Source organism: Streptopelia decaocto, assembly GCF_964273445.1.
Source record: "Streptopelia decaocto genome assembly, chromosome: 7".
NCBI classification, from domain to species: Eukaryota; Metazoa; Chordata; class Aves; order Columbiformes; family Columbidae; genus Streptopelia; species Streptopelia decaocto.
The window spans coordinates 35389093-35404837 of record NC_138661.1 but is presented as its reverse complement, the minus strand read 5'-3'; the positions used below and the strand labels follow the sequence as shown (position 1 = coordinate 35404837).

The window sequence follows — 15745 nt, the reverse complement described above, 5'->3', positions numbered from 1 at the left end:
CACTACTTTCCAATACTGAAAAATGGGCTCTGCCAGTGTAAAGGTTCATGATGTTATGACCCACTGTGGAATGCACTATCATTTGCATTAAAAAAATGGGAATTTCTGCCCTGTTTCCCTTCCTTCATAACAAGTGGTACACTTGCGCACACCAGCAAGAACATTTTCAGAGAGTACTACAAAAAGAAAAAAAGAGGTTTGATAGTTTCAAGTCTGGCTCAGAATCTCATTTTAAAGGAAAATAAAACACTGAGCTGAAGACCACTAGGTCTTTCATGAGTTAACCATTAGATCACCTGCTCATATACTTGAATTAAAAGTGGCAGTAGCAGAAGTAATAAATATCAGCTGGACAAAATCAGATACAAGGAAAAAGATTCTACATGTTAAGATAACTGACAATAACAGAATTATCCAGTAATCTCCTAATTTATATGCAGTTCCACCTTAAACAAAGAGGGGTGACATTGTGCATACAACTCCTTCTCAGAAATACCAGCATGCACAAGCTGTTACCTCTGATGTAACCCTCTTGTATCCTTTACCGTATGTGCTCACTGGATGTCAGTTCATGGGCAGAAGTAGGTCAAAACCAACGTGGTTTTAATAATATTTGTCTGCATTAGAGACTGAAACACAGCAAGCATATTACTACTAAGGCACTAAGTGTACTTCATCATACTACTGTTTTATATAATTACAAAACTACTCAAAGGATATCATGAAGAAGCTTTTCTTTGCTTAGCAATAAGAGCCAAATACTCACAAAGAAGGGTCTTGGACCAGATCTTTAAGGTTTATCCCACTACGATCCTCGGCAAGGTTCCTGAAGCAACTGTCACTCACTAAAAAAAATAGAAATAAAATTAAAACAAAAACAGAGAAACAAAAGAGGTGGAAATTTAAGAGCAGAATGCAGTTCTTGTGATTAACAAGAAACGCTTTTGGTATTGGGTAAATTTGAACTTTCATATGAAAGTCTGATTTTCAGTGAGGTTTCACCTCATTTAAAGATACATCAACTCAATGGAAAGTGCTAAACACTGTACCACAGATCATGTGGAAACAACCAGCTTCAGCTGCTGTCCTTATTAACTCTCCCCCCCATGGCTACAGGAGGAAACCTCAAACACAAACACTGTATGCACAGGTACACACAGATATATCCATGCACTTAACAGCAGAATCTAATCATGCATTGGTCAGTATTCTTTCCCTAACCAGAAACAGAGAGAGTTACCGTGTATTTAAGTTCAGGGTTGGTCATGGGTTAGCAAAGGTGTTTAACATGAGCAACGGCCAAAACGAACAAGAGCAAAAATTTTTTCAAAGAGCTTATGAAGTGTATGTAAAGCAGCTAGTTACTGTAATAATTGAAATTACAACACAGTAAATTTCACAGAAGTTTAGAAGAGTATTAGTGTGCTTTTAAAAAAAGGGCATGATTTCAACCTGAAACTCCACATCCATTATCTTGGCTAATTTTCTCAGCACATGTACCCCAGCCCCACAAGTGGGCTCATTGCTCTTAAACAACACCACAGTCAACTCGAGAGTGGAAAAAACGTAGTGGCACAAATGCTTTAAAATAAAAAAAAAAAAAAAAAAAAAAAGCATCATTTCAAAGGAGTTAAAGTTATTTCTGACTACAGCAAACTTCTCTCTAAATGCAAGACTCTTTTTAATTTACATCTATAAGTATTGAAGGGCATCACCATGCAAATCATTCCCCAAATATGTTATTTTCACAGATTACGATACATACTGTGACAGACCTACCTAACACACTACAAAACTGCAAAACATTTCTACTAGAACCCCTTGTTGCCAACACATCTCACGAGCATGCAGCCTGTTAGTCAGCTGGGAAAGACAAGTACTGGAAAATGCAGCCCCAGAAGAAGGGGCCGGGGCAGCTGACGGAACAGGTACAGGCCCCGGCTCTCACACCAAGCCTGACAGCCAACAGTGTCAAACTTTAAGACATTTGCCCACTTTGCACCTCACCCTGCAAAAAACAGTCAACATCCTCAGCTTCTCTTACTTGCTGTCTCTGAAAACACTCCCTCACAGTTGCTCCTCACAGGCGGTCCCTGCAAGCCAGGCCCTGCGTCACATGGAGCCTCTGTTCTTTGAGGGACTTGCCATGGATCTTTAGTTTAAACAGGAGCTACTTGTGCTAACAAAGTCCAGAACTCCAGGCTTGTTCCTCCCAATGCAATTAATCATCATCTCAGTACTAAACTGAAATTTAACAACACTGAGTTCACAAAAGCTACCTACCTCACCAGGGGCAGCTCACCCTGAGCACCCTGGGCCTTCAGAAATGCTTCATTTCCACGCACATCTTTTGCACTGAACACAAGACCTTTGGATTTACAAAGTCTCTAACTCCCAAGCTAAAGGAACAATTCCAAGATCAGCAGACTCGCAAACAACCTACTCTCTGGATCTCACAGGAGAAAAAAAAATCCCAGCTAAGTTGATATTTGATAGTTTGTATTTGCCTCTTGTCAAGTTTGGCAACAAAACAGCAAACAGAACATTTTACCTACTGTCTTGTCATAAATCCTACACTAGTGAAGTATCAATGTAACTCCTATGCCAACATCACACATCATGAATAAAAATGATGGTTGATAATGCTTTTCACTACTGACAAATCAAACATCTCTTCAGTATTGAATATTTAATCTTCATCAGCTGTATTTTTTCTATTTTCTTCTCCAAGCTCCTCATCAAAAGTAATCAACATTATAACTGATGAAACTATTGTGACTATTCTAAAACTTTTTAAAAGGGAAAATGAAAAATGACAATACATAATTATTTTCAGTAAAACTGGCCATTATTTGCCTGTTTAACTCATACATTTATTAAGATAAAATGTGTTTGAAATAAATGTTTTAAATGAAAGCCTAAATTTGCCAGAGACTGCCTTTGTCTTACTTGTCTCAACATAACTTTAATATTACAATACCCTTTTTACGAAGTTGAAAACTGGAAACCTTCCCTCCCATTAGCAGAGCTGGGCAACACAAGCTTTTGCTAAAAAGAGTAACTCAATATCAGTCAAGTACCTACAAATTTGAAAAAGGTATCATCCTCATCTCACCGTGGTTTTTTATAATTGTAGGAGAGTCAAAACACTGGGAAGCTGCAGGTTGGCAAGTAAGCCACCTCTTAGGTTACGGTTCTAACCCAAAACAGGCACCACAGGTGCCTCACATAAATGCAAAAAATTTCAAACACAGTTTTAATAACCAAGAATTCCAACAATTTAGTTAATATTCACCAAAATAAAATTTCTGAAAACTAACATTTAATTGCCAATTAAATTACTAGCATTGGTAGCAACAGGAGAGCTTCCAGTGAGAGGAAATAATTCAGTGGAACGGGCTGGAATAAGACCTCTTACGAGAAAGCTTCGGCACAGTGCACTGACCTGCAGGCACAGCCTTGGACACTCCAGCCCAGCTAAGAAAACAAATATTCAGCAGCAAACATGGGGTGGAAGCAAGGAGGAAGAGCAGGTACTTACGCTCCTCACAGCTTAAAAAGCCATAAATCAACACTGTATGTATTTTTTAAAATGTTATACTCTGATTGAAATGTGAGCTATTTATTTTAAACAGGACATAGAGTGAAACTATGTTTGATGATATGGCAGAGATGTCAGGATAATCAATGGTGCTTTAAAGTTTGAGGGAAGAAAAGGCAGAAGAAAACTTTAAGTATGTAGCACAATTTGTAGCTGTGATGCAAAGGCTGTGCCAAACTTCTTGCCTTTAAAGCACAGACAAGGGAGACTTTTGCATCTATATGAACACACTTCCCCATGCAGGGTTTTATTGTCTTGCTTCAAAATTTTTTTCACCCCCCTTAAGTTTATAAAAGCTGGTATCTTAAGCAGTGTTGGCTGTGTGGTTTATGGAGAGACAGAACTGTTAGCTGCTCCCCTCTACATACACACCAAGTGGCTGAGTCTCTGATCTATATTACACTCTCACATATACTTCCTTATAGACATGAAGAATCACAACAAAAAAAGCTCCCTAAAACACATTTGCTCCATGCAGTATTGTACATACAATGACAGCCCATAAGGTACCAGAAATGTTTTTTAAGAAATTAAATACTGGCACAAATATGGGCATAGACTGAACCCACTCCTACTGTTACATGCATCAAAAGTGAAGAGGTTTTAGCAATAGCTCCAGTTCTTCCAACATTTGTCCTACTTTCAGCTCCTGATGTTGTGTTTTGACCCCTGTCTAGTCTTATACCTAGGAAGTAACAGAGATGGGAAGCCAATAAAGGTATATTGTTCTCACCTGTCAATTATGCAGCATGCACAATTTCATCTGAAAATGTTAAAATCAGCATTCACACTCTAATGTGCAAACATCCAGTTTGCAACAGTTGTGAAGTCTTCCCACTTGGCATTTATGAACTTCTAAATCTGTCCATGTGATTTTTTTTGTTTGCTTGCTTTAACAGAGTTTTAAATGAAGCCATACTGAAGGAAAATGGATTATTGGCTTGTTGACTTCCAAAATGAGAAGTAGAGATTTTTCAACTCTGAAGGTAAACTAATAATTTCTGCAAGTGGAGGCAGAATATAGTCTGTTGTGAACTTTACCCCCCCCCTTTTTTTTAATATGGTGCAATTTGAGAACAATATAGCCCTTTAAAACTGTCAATCTTTTTTCCCACGCAGTGTATTCCCAGTAAACAAAAGACTTCTTTAGATCAAAGCACTTTCAATTTTATACCTGTTAACGGTCATTTTCATATCACGTGCTTTAAAAAAACCACAATCAATTGTATATATTGCTGACTTCAAGACATAAACATTGCTAAGGAAGCTTAGGTTTTAGGATATAAGAAGGCAGCAAATTTTTTTTCAGACCTCAAAAGATCTCATAGAATTCCTGTCCTATAGGCATATTTTAAAGAAGGCAAAGGAATGGGATAGTACCAGAATCTTCACGATTGATTCTCTTACTATTAAAATGGTTTTAAGGTATTTTGCCTGTTCCATGAACAGTAACAGAGATAAATAACCTGCCTCTTTTCTCCACTATTGCCATATTTTTCAAGTGACTGCATGTCAACCAGAAAAACACAAAACAGATGGCATATTACAGAAATCTTGTAGCACCTTCACCAGATCTACTACAGAACACAGCAAATTAATTCTCAGAAAAGCACTTATACTATTTGCATATCTGCACACAGATGACTCTGACATATTTACACAAAAGGAACTACTAGTCTGCAGGCAAATTGCAAATGTTTTTTACTACTAAGAAAATATGTTGTCTGTGACTAGTAGAAATAATGCAGGCTGGTTTCCTAAGAACTTGTGACATTGTTCCCAAAATGCCACTCACTGTCACAAGTCCAGATTCCCTTCGATATCCACACAGGGAAGGGAGCTAAATCTAATACAAAGCCATGCATGGGAAAGCACCAGTTAATGCCAATCTGCTCTCTCTTCTGTGGGGGTAATAATCTGAGTCTCCTCTTTGGCTGCTAATTTTCACTTAATTTATAGATAGCAATATCCTTAAGACTTCTCTGCTACACTGCAGTTACTTTTCCGTTATCCTGCCATCACTATTTTTCATACGTGGGTTAAGCAGGTTTAAAATGGGGGACCTGAAAGACCAACTGTAAGACTGAAGGATGACATTATCTGTCTTGTGATGATGTAAACTTTGTTTTCCCTAGGCAGAAAAATCTAACAACCATTCTCAAAATTGCAAGGCATTGATGTACATCAAATTTTCAAGATTCCTTCCCTTTTCATTTCTATTTTAAGCTTCCTTCTGCTAAAAAGGGATATAAAAGATGAAACTATAAAATGGCAACAGTTTCAGTTTTAACCCACAATTGTTTAACCATGAGAGTAGTTGCATCACCTTTAACATAGTTACTAATAGGTTGTGCTGTATCTGGGCAAACATGTCACAGTGAAAACAACTTTAAAAACTGAGTTAAAGCACAGCAGTATTTACAGCACACACACAAACAGCACTCAAAAGATTTGCTTAGGTGTGAGCAGGGTCAGGCGACAGAAGACATAACACCCCCTCCACAGGTTCACATATTCTGACCTGAGAGCTATTAAAAAAAAAAAGGTAGCACAACATTTTATTTAAATGAAGCATTTAAAAAGATAAAATAACCTAATGAAGAAAGGAGTCTTGCTTTTATATGGATTGTGGTTTTTCTTTTTTATGTGTAAAACTCATTAAATTAGTGAAAAGTAAGACTAACAAGTTCAAAACATTGTGCTAGTGAAATTAAGATGTAGAGGTATCAGAGATGGTTAATACTTTCCATATAAGTCCACATGCAAATTATATTTTTACCCCACAAGAACAAAGAATTGCATTCTAAGAATAAGCACAGCCTTTTTAAGTCAGTGTTGTACCCTTTCCATTTACCTACTTAATTTCTAGTGCCAAAGAATGTATCATGAACAGTTTCAGAAAAGTGAAAGCAGCTGAGAAGGTGCTGATCACTTCACTGAGCTCAAATCCCCTTTTACCTTTGAAATAGAGGCCAAGGTGCAACAGTTTGGAACAAGTTACACAATGCCTCCACTGATAGGAATTTTTATTGTGAGAATTAATGTGAAAATCCGATAGGAAAGCAAAGGAAGACAAAAACCGCTTCTACAAGCTATTGGATGAAGTCTGCAGATCAAAGTAAGCACACTGTTGACAGTAACATGTTGGAAGTAAAAGAGTAAACCAGTAACTTCAACTTAATCAAATTTCATTGGACATTCAGAAGTAGTCAGAGTATCAAGAGCAGCTGTAATTTCAATTCACGTATTATAATTCACTCCCAGGTATAAATTCTCAGCAGACAACAAGAACACATTTATTTTATTCCAATTCACCAAAATCCCACAAGCCACCTCTTTCTCACCCACCGAGCAAGAATGTTCTTGCACTTTCTCTGTCACGTCAGTAACCACCAGTGCAATGTATTTGTCCCTGTTTTCTCTGATGGGGTAAAGGTTGACACAGCAGACAACCTGTCAACTGCAACTCCGTAGATTTTAAAGACAGGCCTGGAGTGATTAGTACACATCTGCCCCTCACATCTGATGAACGTTTCTGTCCTCTGCTTTGGTTTTCCCACAGCTCTTGTCATATATTAAAATATAGGGAAATTCTAACTATGTTTTTTCAGGATAACAAAATTCAATATTCACCTTTAAGAATGTCCCATAGCAATTTCTTACTCTACAAGACCTCAGAGCAGAGCAAGTCTTCTCTCCTCTTCCCTTTAGATGAAGTGCTACAAAGTGCCAGAATGGTATCCTCAAAGACTGACAAAGAAGTACTACTATTAAAAAGGAGTAATCCACTGGAAAGACAGGAGAAGAGAAAGGTTCAGGTGACCCAGTGAAAAACAGGGTGATCATACACCAGAAATATAAGTTAGACGTACAAATCTATGATTTTTTTTTTCTGGAAAACACAGGAACACAGTAATGCCACCTGTAAGCCAGATGCAAAGGAGGGCTATTGCAATGATAAAGTAAGACATCTCAGAGGAGGTGAAAAGAGCTTTCTTGATTAGCTTAGCAAAAAGAAAGCATTAGATGGTTGCTGTTGGTGTGTCTATATAAATACTCCAGCAAAACAGAGGAAGAAGAGATAAAGAGTAATGTTACACAAGAAAAATAACTGAGAAAATCATAAGAAATAGAGAGCAAATTTTCCAAGAGCTAGAGGGGTGAAACCTCACAAACAATATTTTTGTAGGAACAGTGAAGGCAAGGAAAGCGCACAGGCTGGTTCGACAGATTTAAGAATAGATGAAATGACACAGAAATTGTTCTTGAGCACAGGAGGCCCCTTGTGCCACAGTTACTAATGCTGTAAAATTTATGTTACAGCTTCTCTGAACACTATGAACTTCTAAACCCCCCCGAGGTTTCTCACATTTTCTAACAGCAATTAAATGAGCCATTTTTTTCCGTGTATCCATTAGTCTAGTGGGTTATGCCTCTTTCAAATGATCTATCATCTAAATTTTACAATATTTGTGTGGCCCTAGGCTACAAATTCTGTACTGGATTTTAATCTAATATTCTAACAAGCCTGAATTTCGACTCCATCACACTGTCAGCATGATCACTGCAGTGATCAGGTGAACTTCAGAAGAATAACATCAAGCCAATAAAAACACTGAAATCTTTATGTTGCACTATAAATACTTCTCATTATTTGTACCCAATAAAAAAAAATCAAATTCCTTGAAGATACAAACACAAAATGCCTGAATGTTTCCTTTGGACTCTCATTATGTTTCATTGGAAATAAACAAGTTTGTGGTTTTGGTGGTTTGTTTGGGTTTTTTTGTGTTTTGCTTGGTTGTTTTTTTCCCCAACATGTACTTCCAATAATAACATTTTGTTGCACATCCTTCCACTGTAAAACCATAAAAAATTTCAGAATGAGAAGAAAAAGTATAGAAGGTAAACACATCTAAGAGAGGAGAAGAGATCAAAACAACAACAAAAAAAGCTAAGTATTTTGAAGAATAATACTTCCTTTTAGACTTCTCAGAAATTATTAGCTCTACCACAGGTTAGAATAGCTGTATTAACCGCAGGTGCCGAGAAACAGTCCTTTAAAGGGCGGTCTTTACAAGACAGTCTTGATTTTCAGCTTTACTTATTTCTTTAGGGGATGTCAGAGTTTTTTCCATTACTCTAAAAAAATAATGCTCTTATTCCAATCTTAGTTTTCCTGTATTTTATTTAGTTCAGGAAAACAACATGTTTAGTTTCTTAGCTAACAACTTTTGAAACAATTCACAGCATCTTATATAGGCCCAGTTTAACATCTTACACGGATTCTTGGTTGCAATGTACAATGACCAAGTCTACAATCAATCTCAGCTAGATGCACTTCTAAGTTTGACAAAGTATGCCTGTGCTAGATACCAACACATTTCACAGCTTATCTGGCAGCTTGATGAAGAAACACAAGCATCACAAGAAGTACACTCCATTTTCCTAACAACATATTCTATCTGTAAAAACTGCATTTATTATCTAAAGCACTCCAGTGACCTCTCATTTCCTCTGTCCCCGAAACACAAATACCTTATTGTGGACCTCACAGCCCAGGTGTGCATGATTAATTAATCCCAGGATTTAAGCACCCCACTTCACAGGACAGCACGCAGCTACACCCCTCTTTGCACTGCAGCACAGTTATATGCACACAGAGCTGCTGACACTTTGATAGTTCTCCAGGAGCAACCCATGGGCCTCAGCAGCCTGTCTGCCCTCTGTTTGTGGCTCATACAGCCCCAGACCCCAGAAATCAGGTAACGAGGTATTTTCTGCACAGTCTGCCAATTCTGGAAAAAGAAGTCACCTCAAAAACACATAGTAAAGTCACAGGAAAAAAGGAAAGCTCCTTTGTTCAGTGTTATTCAGGTCATTGTCCAGCACCCAAAGTACCTAAAACTCTCCCATAACAGAAAGCGACAGCTCCACGCTTGAGGATTCCCCTAGTCGTTGTATCTCTGATTTGAGAAGATGCCCTCCCTGACTCCAGAGCTACAACCACGCACTGCGGGACTTCCAAGGAAGGAGAGTGTGAATTTTAGATTACAAGAAGGGGCAAGAGAAATACAAAGTCAAGGCATGGAGCTGGAGGAGATCCAGGATCAGAGCACAGAGCCAGATGTCTTGAAGAAAAAGAACTTCCCTCCTTTATTTTCTAGGCAAAATTAGCACATGGGCCCAGTCTGGTGTAGCTGCTCCTTTTGGTTTGCATGCCTAACAAAACCACCTGGAACAGAAGAGTCTCCTGTAAACAATTACACGATAACACTTTATCTAGCACAGCTCTATATGCAAAGCTCTGAACTGAGGCTCTGCAAACACCACATTGAGTGATAAATGGCATTATTTTTTCCAGTAACAGAGCCGATGAGAAGATGGTGAGATCAACATTGAGTTGTAGCTATCTACTTACTTGGTATAAGGATATCCATTCATACAAAGGAATCTCTAAACTACTCTCCTGAATCATTAGAAGATTAAATCTTTAAACAAGTAAATATAATTTGATAATGTAAAATAAGGATATAGGTTAAAATAAAATTTAATTAAAATAATTGTTTATTTAGTATAAATACATTACCATCTAAACAGTATTTAACTATTTTACATTAAACACTTTTCTCCAAATCTAGTTTCTATGAAGTAAATTATAACCATATGTTTACGAATTTCAATTCCCTGAAGGTGAATTCTTCAATTCCCTGAAGGTGAATTCTTTATGGCAAAATTCTTTATGGAATTGAGAAAACAGTATTATCAAAAGTGCCTGCAATGAACCTTAAAAAATAGGACAATTCCTCTTTGTCCAAGACGTAAGTATTTTCTTTAAATATCTTTTGTACTAGTACTGTTAAGCCTCCTTGAAACAAGTGGCAATACAAAATACCCTGTTTTGAAATAGAAACACTTTGAGAAGAAATATTCAACTCTAACTAGAAAGAAAAAATAGCAGAAGCAATCAAAACCAAAGTGCATAAAGAAAAATCCTACAGCTTGTTTAAAAAGCAACTACTGTTTCTGGCAGGTCCTCCTTGCCCAAGATGCAGCACTGAATATGGATTTACTCAACTGGCAAGAGCTCAGTTTGAACTGATGAGCCCTGCTAAATGCAGACCAAAAGGCAGAGACCCCACACGAGCACCACCAGCACCAGCTTGAATACAACAGGACTAGCACTGAGGCACATATATTAATATTAAAAGCCAATCACTGACTTAATACACTCTAATTCCACTACCTAAGCTTAGGTCAGACAACATGGAAACAGACACACCAAACTTAACTTTACACTATGCCAATTCAGCCATGGCAGAGTTTATTAGCTCATATTTGCAGTGGCGTAAAGGTATCTGAAGTACCCTCAAGCTCTTCAAAGAGCTTCACATTCACACATAGCTGATCTAGTCAAACTGTTTCAGATTTTTGTTGGCTTCTCAGAGCTCCACAATTATCACACGCAGTGGGAAGCTGCGTTTCTTCATGATGATCTGGCAATGTACCACAGGTCTTTCCAGAACACTGAGCTGCCATTCTGGAACAGATCAGAGATCCAGCTACATTAATCCCTGAACAACTCCTGATATCAAACCCTACAGAGGAAAGTGCAGGTTCTAAAAAACATTTTGGAGATTGTTCATGGTTAGTTCACTTCTGTCTCTACTGGTGGCAGTGGTGAAGATCTCAGTGGTGCAAGCTGCACACAGGTGCCACGGGAAGGGAAGATCTCGGATCTCTCACCAGGAAGCCTGTATTTTATGAAACAAAGAACTCTAAAAGAAACGCAGATATATTCCTTAACCCCGATCTGTAACTCAAAGAAAAACGCAAGATTTTTAACTTTTTCCCAATCTTTTGTTTATTCTAACATTATCGTGCTTATTCCATACAGCTCTGGAGCTGACCATTTTTCAGTGAACTGGTTCCTATAACTGACGCTGACTCCTTCATCCCATTATCAATTTGTTTCCATGTATCTGTTCCTAATGGTTATGAATAAACATTGAAAACATGAACCAATGTCTCTTCTCATTTCTTCCAACTGGGAGGATCCTGAAAAATCTTTAAACAGTTGGAACACAGTCAGTTATCTCAGCGAGCTGTGAGAAACCTGAAAATCAGTTTAAAAGTTGTTTCATAGCTTAACCGCCCACTCACTCACTCATTCAACTAATTATTAAAATTACAATCTCAAATTATTCCAGAGTACTAGAAGTCATGCTTCATATAACACTCAAAACATATGCTGCATCAAACCTGACATACAGAAAATTAGGGAGACTACAAATATGCTAAAAATTTATAACAGGAATAAGCTTTACAATTTTGTACCTTTGCTGATGTTTACTTACTGAATTGCAACATTCAAGGTTGCAATTGCCAGTCCTTGATTTCAGGTCCTGATTACTGGGTCAAAATAAAATAAGTTTTACGCTATTCATTGTATTAGCTTAAAATCTGCCTGCTTTAATTGTAGGTTCTCATTCCAAAGTATGAGACAGTAAAAAGGAGTGTGTGCTAACCCTGTACAACCCTCAAAGAGGTTCCAATGTTTCCTCCTGTGAATGTTCCTCTATGTGTTTAAACACGTTCACTCCTAACTTTCTAGCTGTAGTGTATTATTTTCAAGCTACTGTGTTTTAGCCATGCTAAAAACTGCATTCCTTATTAGTCACAATCAAATTAGAATTAGTAACCTAGATTATTTCTCCTGTTTGATTTAGCTACCTAAACATGACTTTTGTCATGATCATGTTGCTCACTTACCTACCTTACTTTGTTTTTCAGACTCACAGTCATTTCTATTTCTAAACACCTTCGCAATGTACAATTTTTGTGCAATGTACAAATGTTGTTACCTTACTGCTGGTCCCTGTTTGTGTAGTGTGAATAAATAAACTATTTTTTCCCCTGAACAGAAAAAAAAATACATACTCTGGAGATGACCTTGTCAAGCTTATATTTGACTGCTCACTCTTAACTATTAGTTTCCTCTCTTGGCCAGTTCCACATCTTTAACAACATTTAACTCCAAGCCCACAGCAAGCAACGAAATGGGAGAAGTCTTCAAAACCCAAACAGCCTGTCATCTCTCGTATGTTTGCTTACACAGGCAATGAATTAAATCAATCAATCAGCTGTCAGGACCACACCAAGACATTCTGGCATCTGTAGGAGAATGACAGCCCATTTGAACAAATGTTCAAATTTCTTGCAGCTCAAAAGAAACCCAGCAGTCACCACATTTGTAACATGCGCTGCAAACCCAGCCAAGGCAACGCTCCTGGAAACGAGACAAACTGAGCAGAAGCAGAATATTGGGAGGTTCCCATCGATGGAGCCCCTGGAGACAATATTCCCAGCAACCAGAGCCATTCTGCCTGAGTCAGCGGCCCCGGCGGCTCTGGCTGCTGGCGTGCTGTGGCACTTGGTGCTGCAGGCTCTGACACACTCGGTCTGTGTGTGTGTGACCACCTCAGTTAGGAAGGCTAATGAGGTTATGATCCACAGTCTGGGTTCATTTCTTGCCATTCTTACATGTACTTGTGGCCCTCCTGAAACTCCAGGTCACACATGTACTAGTTTTCTTTATTTGCTCTGAGTCCGCCCTGCTTGATGAACAATGAAGAGGAGGAGAGCAATGAGAATGACAGGGTTATTAGTAGTAGTACTATTTACTGCACCATTAGTGATCTTCATAGTTCACACATGGCCAACAAAAATAGATGCAAATGATACATGCCATTGAAAAGTTCGGTGTTCTCTTCTGTCATTACAGAGTGACTTTTGTTCTCATTGAAGCCTTTGAGCTGTGGTGTTTTAAACCAGCGATTCCAAGACTATAAAAATGGGAATGAGTATCAATGTTATTTTAATTGGGAAAGAAGAAAACACTTCTCTGTCAACCTTTTTCTTTCCCTTTTTAGAGTGTGTTCTGAGATCTGCAATATTAATAAATTTCCTTTCAAATGGACTGTTGAGTGGATGGGAAACTGAATGAATCCCACAATTTACTAGTTCTGTCTGGAATTCCTCTCCCTGATGTGAATACTCACAAAAAAAAAAAGGTCTTAGAATGTATAGGTCTGCATGGTATGCACATTTGATATGCAGATATCCTGAAGTCCACTATTCACTTCTGTGTATTTACAGAAGTACATTAGGAAATCATAACAGATACTGTGAATCAATTGTGCTGAATTATTGCAAGTTACTCTCATTCACCAAGTGACAATTAATACTTCTCATCACTGGGGAATTTTTTTTTGGTGAACGCAGAAATCCTAATTGTGATTAAACCTCATATTTATAAATCAATCTTAAGTTTTTCCACAAAATATTGTTTTTACCAAAAGAAGATATTTGTATTCTATCCTTTCTTTAAATTTATATTATATACATACATACAGAATGAATATATAAATTTACATATGTGTATAAATTATAGACTATATATTTTATATACACATATTTTAAAATATCCATAAATGTAACTTAAAAACATTTACGGTGTGTACATATATATTTAATTTGTTTTGGTTTGAATAGTGGAAAAGAATGCCCAGCAGGGTTGTGGACTCTCCATGTTTGGTGGTGGTCAAGACTCTGGACATCTCCCTCAACAAGCTGATCTTATTAGACTGTGTGTAGGGGACTGGCCTAGTTGACCTTCGCAGCTCTCCTTTCAACCTGAATTATTATGTGATACTATAAAAAGGCTTCTATTTCATTTTTTAAAATTTTACTTCCTGTGACTTTAATGCAAAAACTTAGCTTTCAAAACAGAGGAAAGAAGGCCATTAACATTAGATGCCATTAACAGCAGTAGCCTCTAGTTACATTTTGCAAGAGACGCAGCAAACCGAAAACTCATATGAATGCCCTATTAAAATAATTTGTAAGACCTGCCTTGCATTTAGAACTGCCAGCAGAAGCTCTGCCTTCCTTTCAGGGATGCTCTTTTAAGGCAACCATCACATTTTGTAGTGTTGCAATGTCACAAACTATGTCAGAAGGCCTACAGAATGAAAATACAGAAATACTGCCAGATGTTAAAAAGCAGGTGAATGGTAAACTGCCACATAAATTAAGATCCTATAAATAACAGTACTTTTATCAGAATACATAAGAAAACATCATTAATGTAATTCACCGCAAATGGGATGCTAAAACATTTTCTGAAGCATCTTAGTCAGTAAATCTATTTAAAATTATTATTGAACAAAAACTCTTGTACAGAGTGACAAAAAAAATTCAGCATTGTTGAGAATTCTCTAGTGAATGGATTGCCCACCATTAGGAAATACCTTCAAACACCAAGATATTTTCATTTTTCAGAAATTTCTACTGAAAAAGTACAATAATGGAGATCTTGATAATACAATGAGTAACTCTTCTCTTCTCTTGAACGCTCCTTGTTTATTATGCAAGCTTATTTTTCTACCTCCATTTTGTATAGTCTACTGCATTTTTTCTCTCACTTTGTAAGTATTTCAAAAACATCTATAGAGAGAAATGAAAGCAGTTTACAAGAATTTATTCTGAGGATTCTCACTTCCCATTACCACCAGCTTGGAGGTCCTGTCTTCACTCTACCTGCTCAGTTTTGTGTCCTGCCCTTGAGGCACGACAAGCACACGAACACCAGCGCAGGCAGGACAAAGCCACTGCTCAGGCACCGAGAGGCCTGACTATAAAACACTCTCCTCTGAAGAGGCACCGTCAGGCTGGGAAATGTTTTAAAGGAGTATGTGAACTCCCGGTGCACAGCAGGGCATACACCCCTTGGCTACTCCTAGCTCACAAAGATGCTAAAATATTTGAAAATATTTTTGTTGTGAAGAAATGGCACTTTGTGGCATTGCCGTTTAATTTGCTACCATCTCACAAGGCAGGAAGATAGTATTTCTGCTCTTCACAGTGCAAAACACTTCTAAATGCATCAACGCATCACAGTAAACTGTTAACCATGCCACGATGAGGGCTTTTTCACCAGAAAAACAATTATGTCAGCAACAAAGGTGTGCATTGTATGGGGTTATGATACAGGTAATGAAGTACAAAACAAAAGACAGCACTGCGCTGAGAATGCACGAGTGTCTAGAATCAAAAAGGATGATGAAAGATGCTGAAAGATGA

At 37.7% G+C, this 15745-nt stretch overlaps 1 protein-coding gene across 7 annotated transcripts in view; it reads right to left on the bottom strand.

Annotated features, from left to right (window-relative positions):
- Positions 1-15745, bottom strand: part of GPHN (gephyrin) — a 295329-nt gene that overhangs the window by 205959 nt on the left and 73625 nt on the right. For all 7 annotated transcript variants that reach the window (XM_082058023.1, XM_082058025.1, XM_082058024.1 and 4 more), the window contains exon 2: positions 767-845. In XM_082058023.1, coding sequence (XP_081914149.1) covers positions 767-845 — 79 coding nt within the window. The remainder of the gene's footprint in view (positions 1-766; positions 846-15745) is intronic.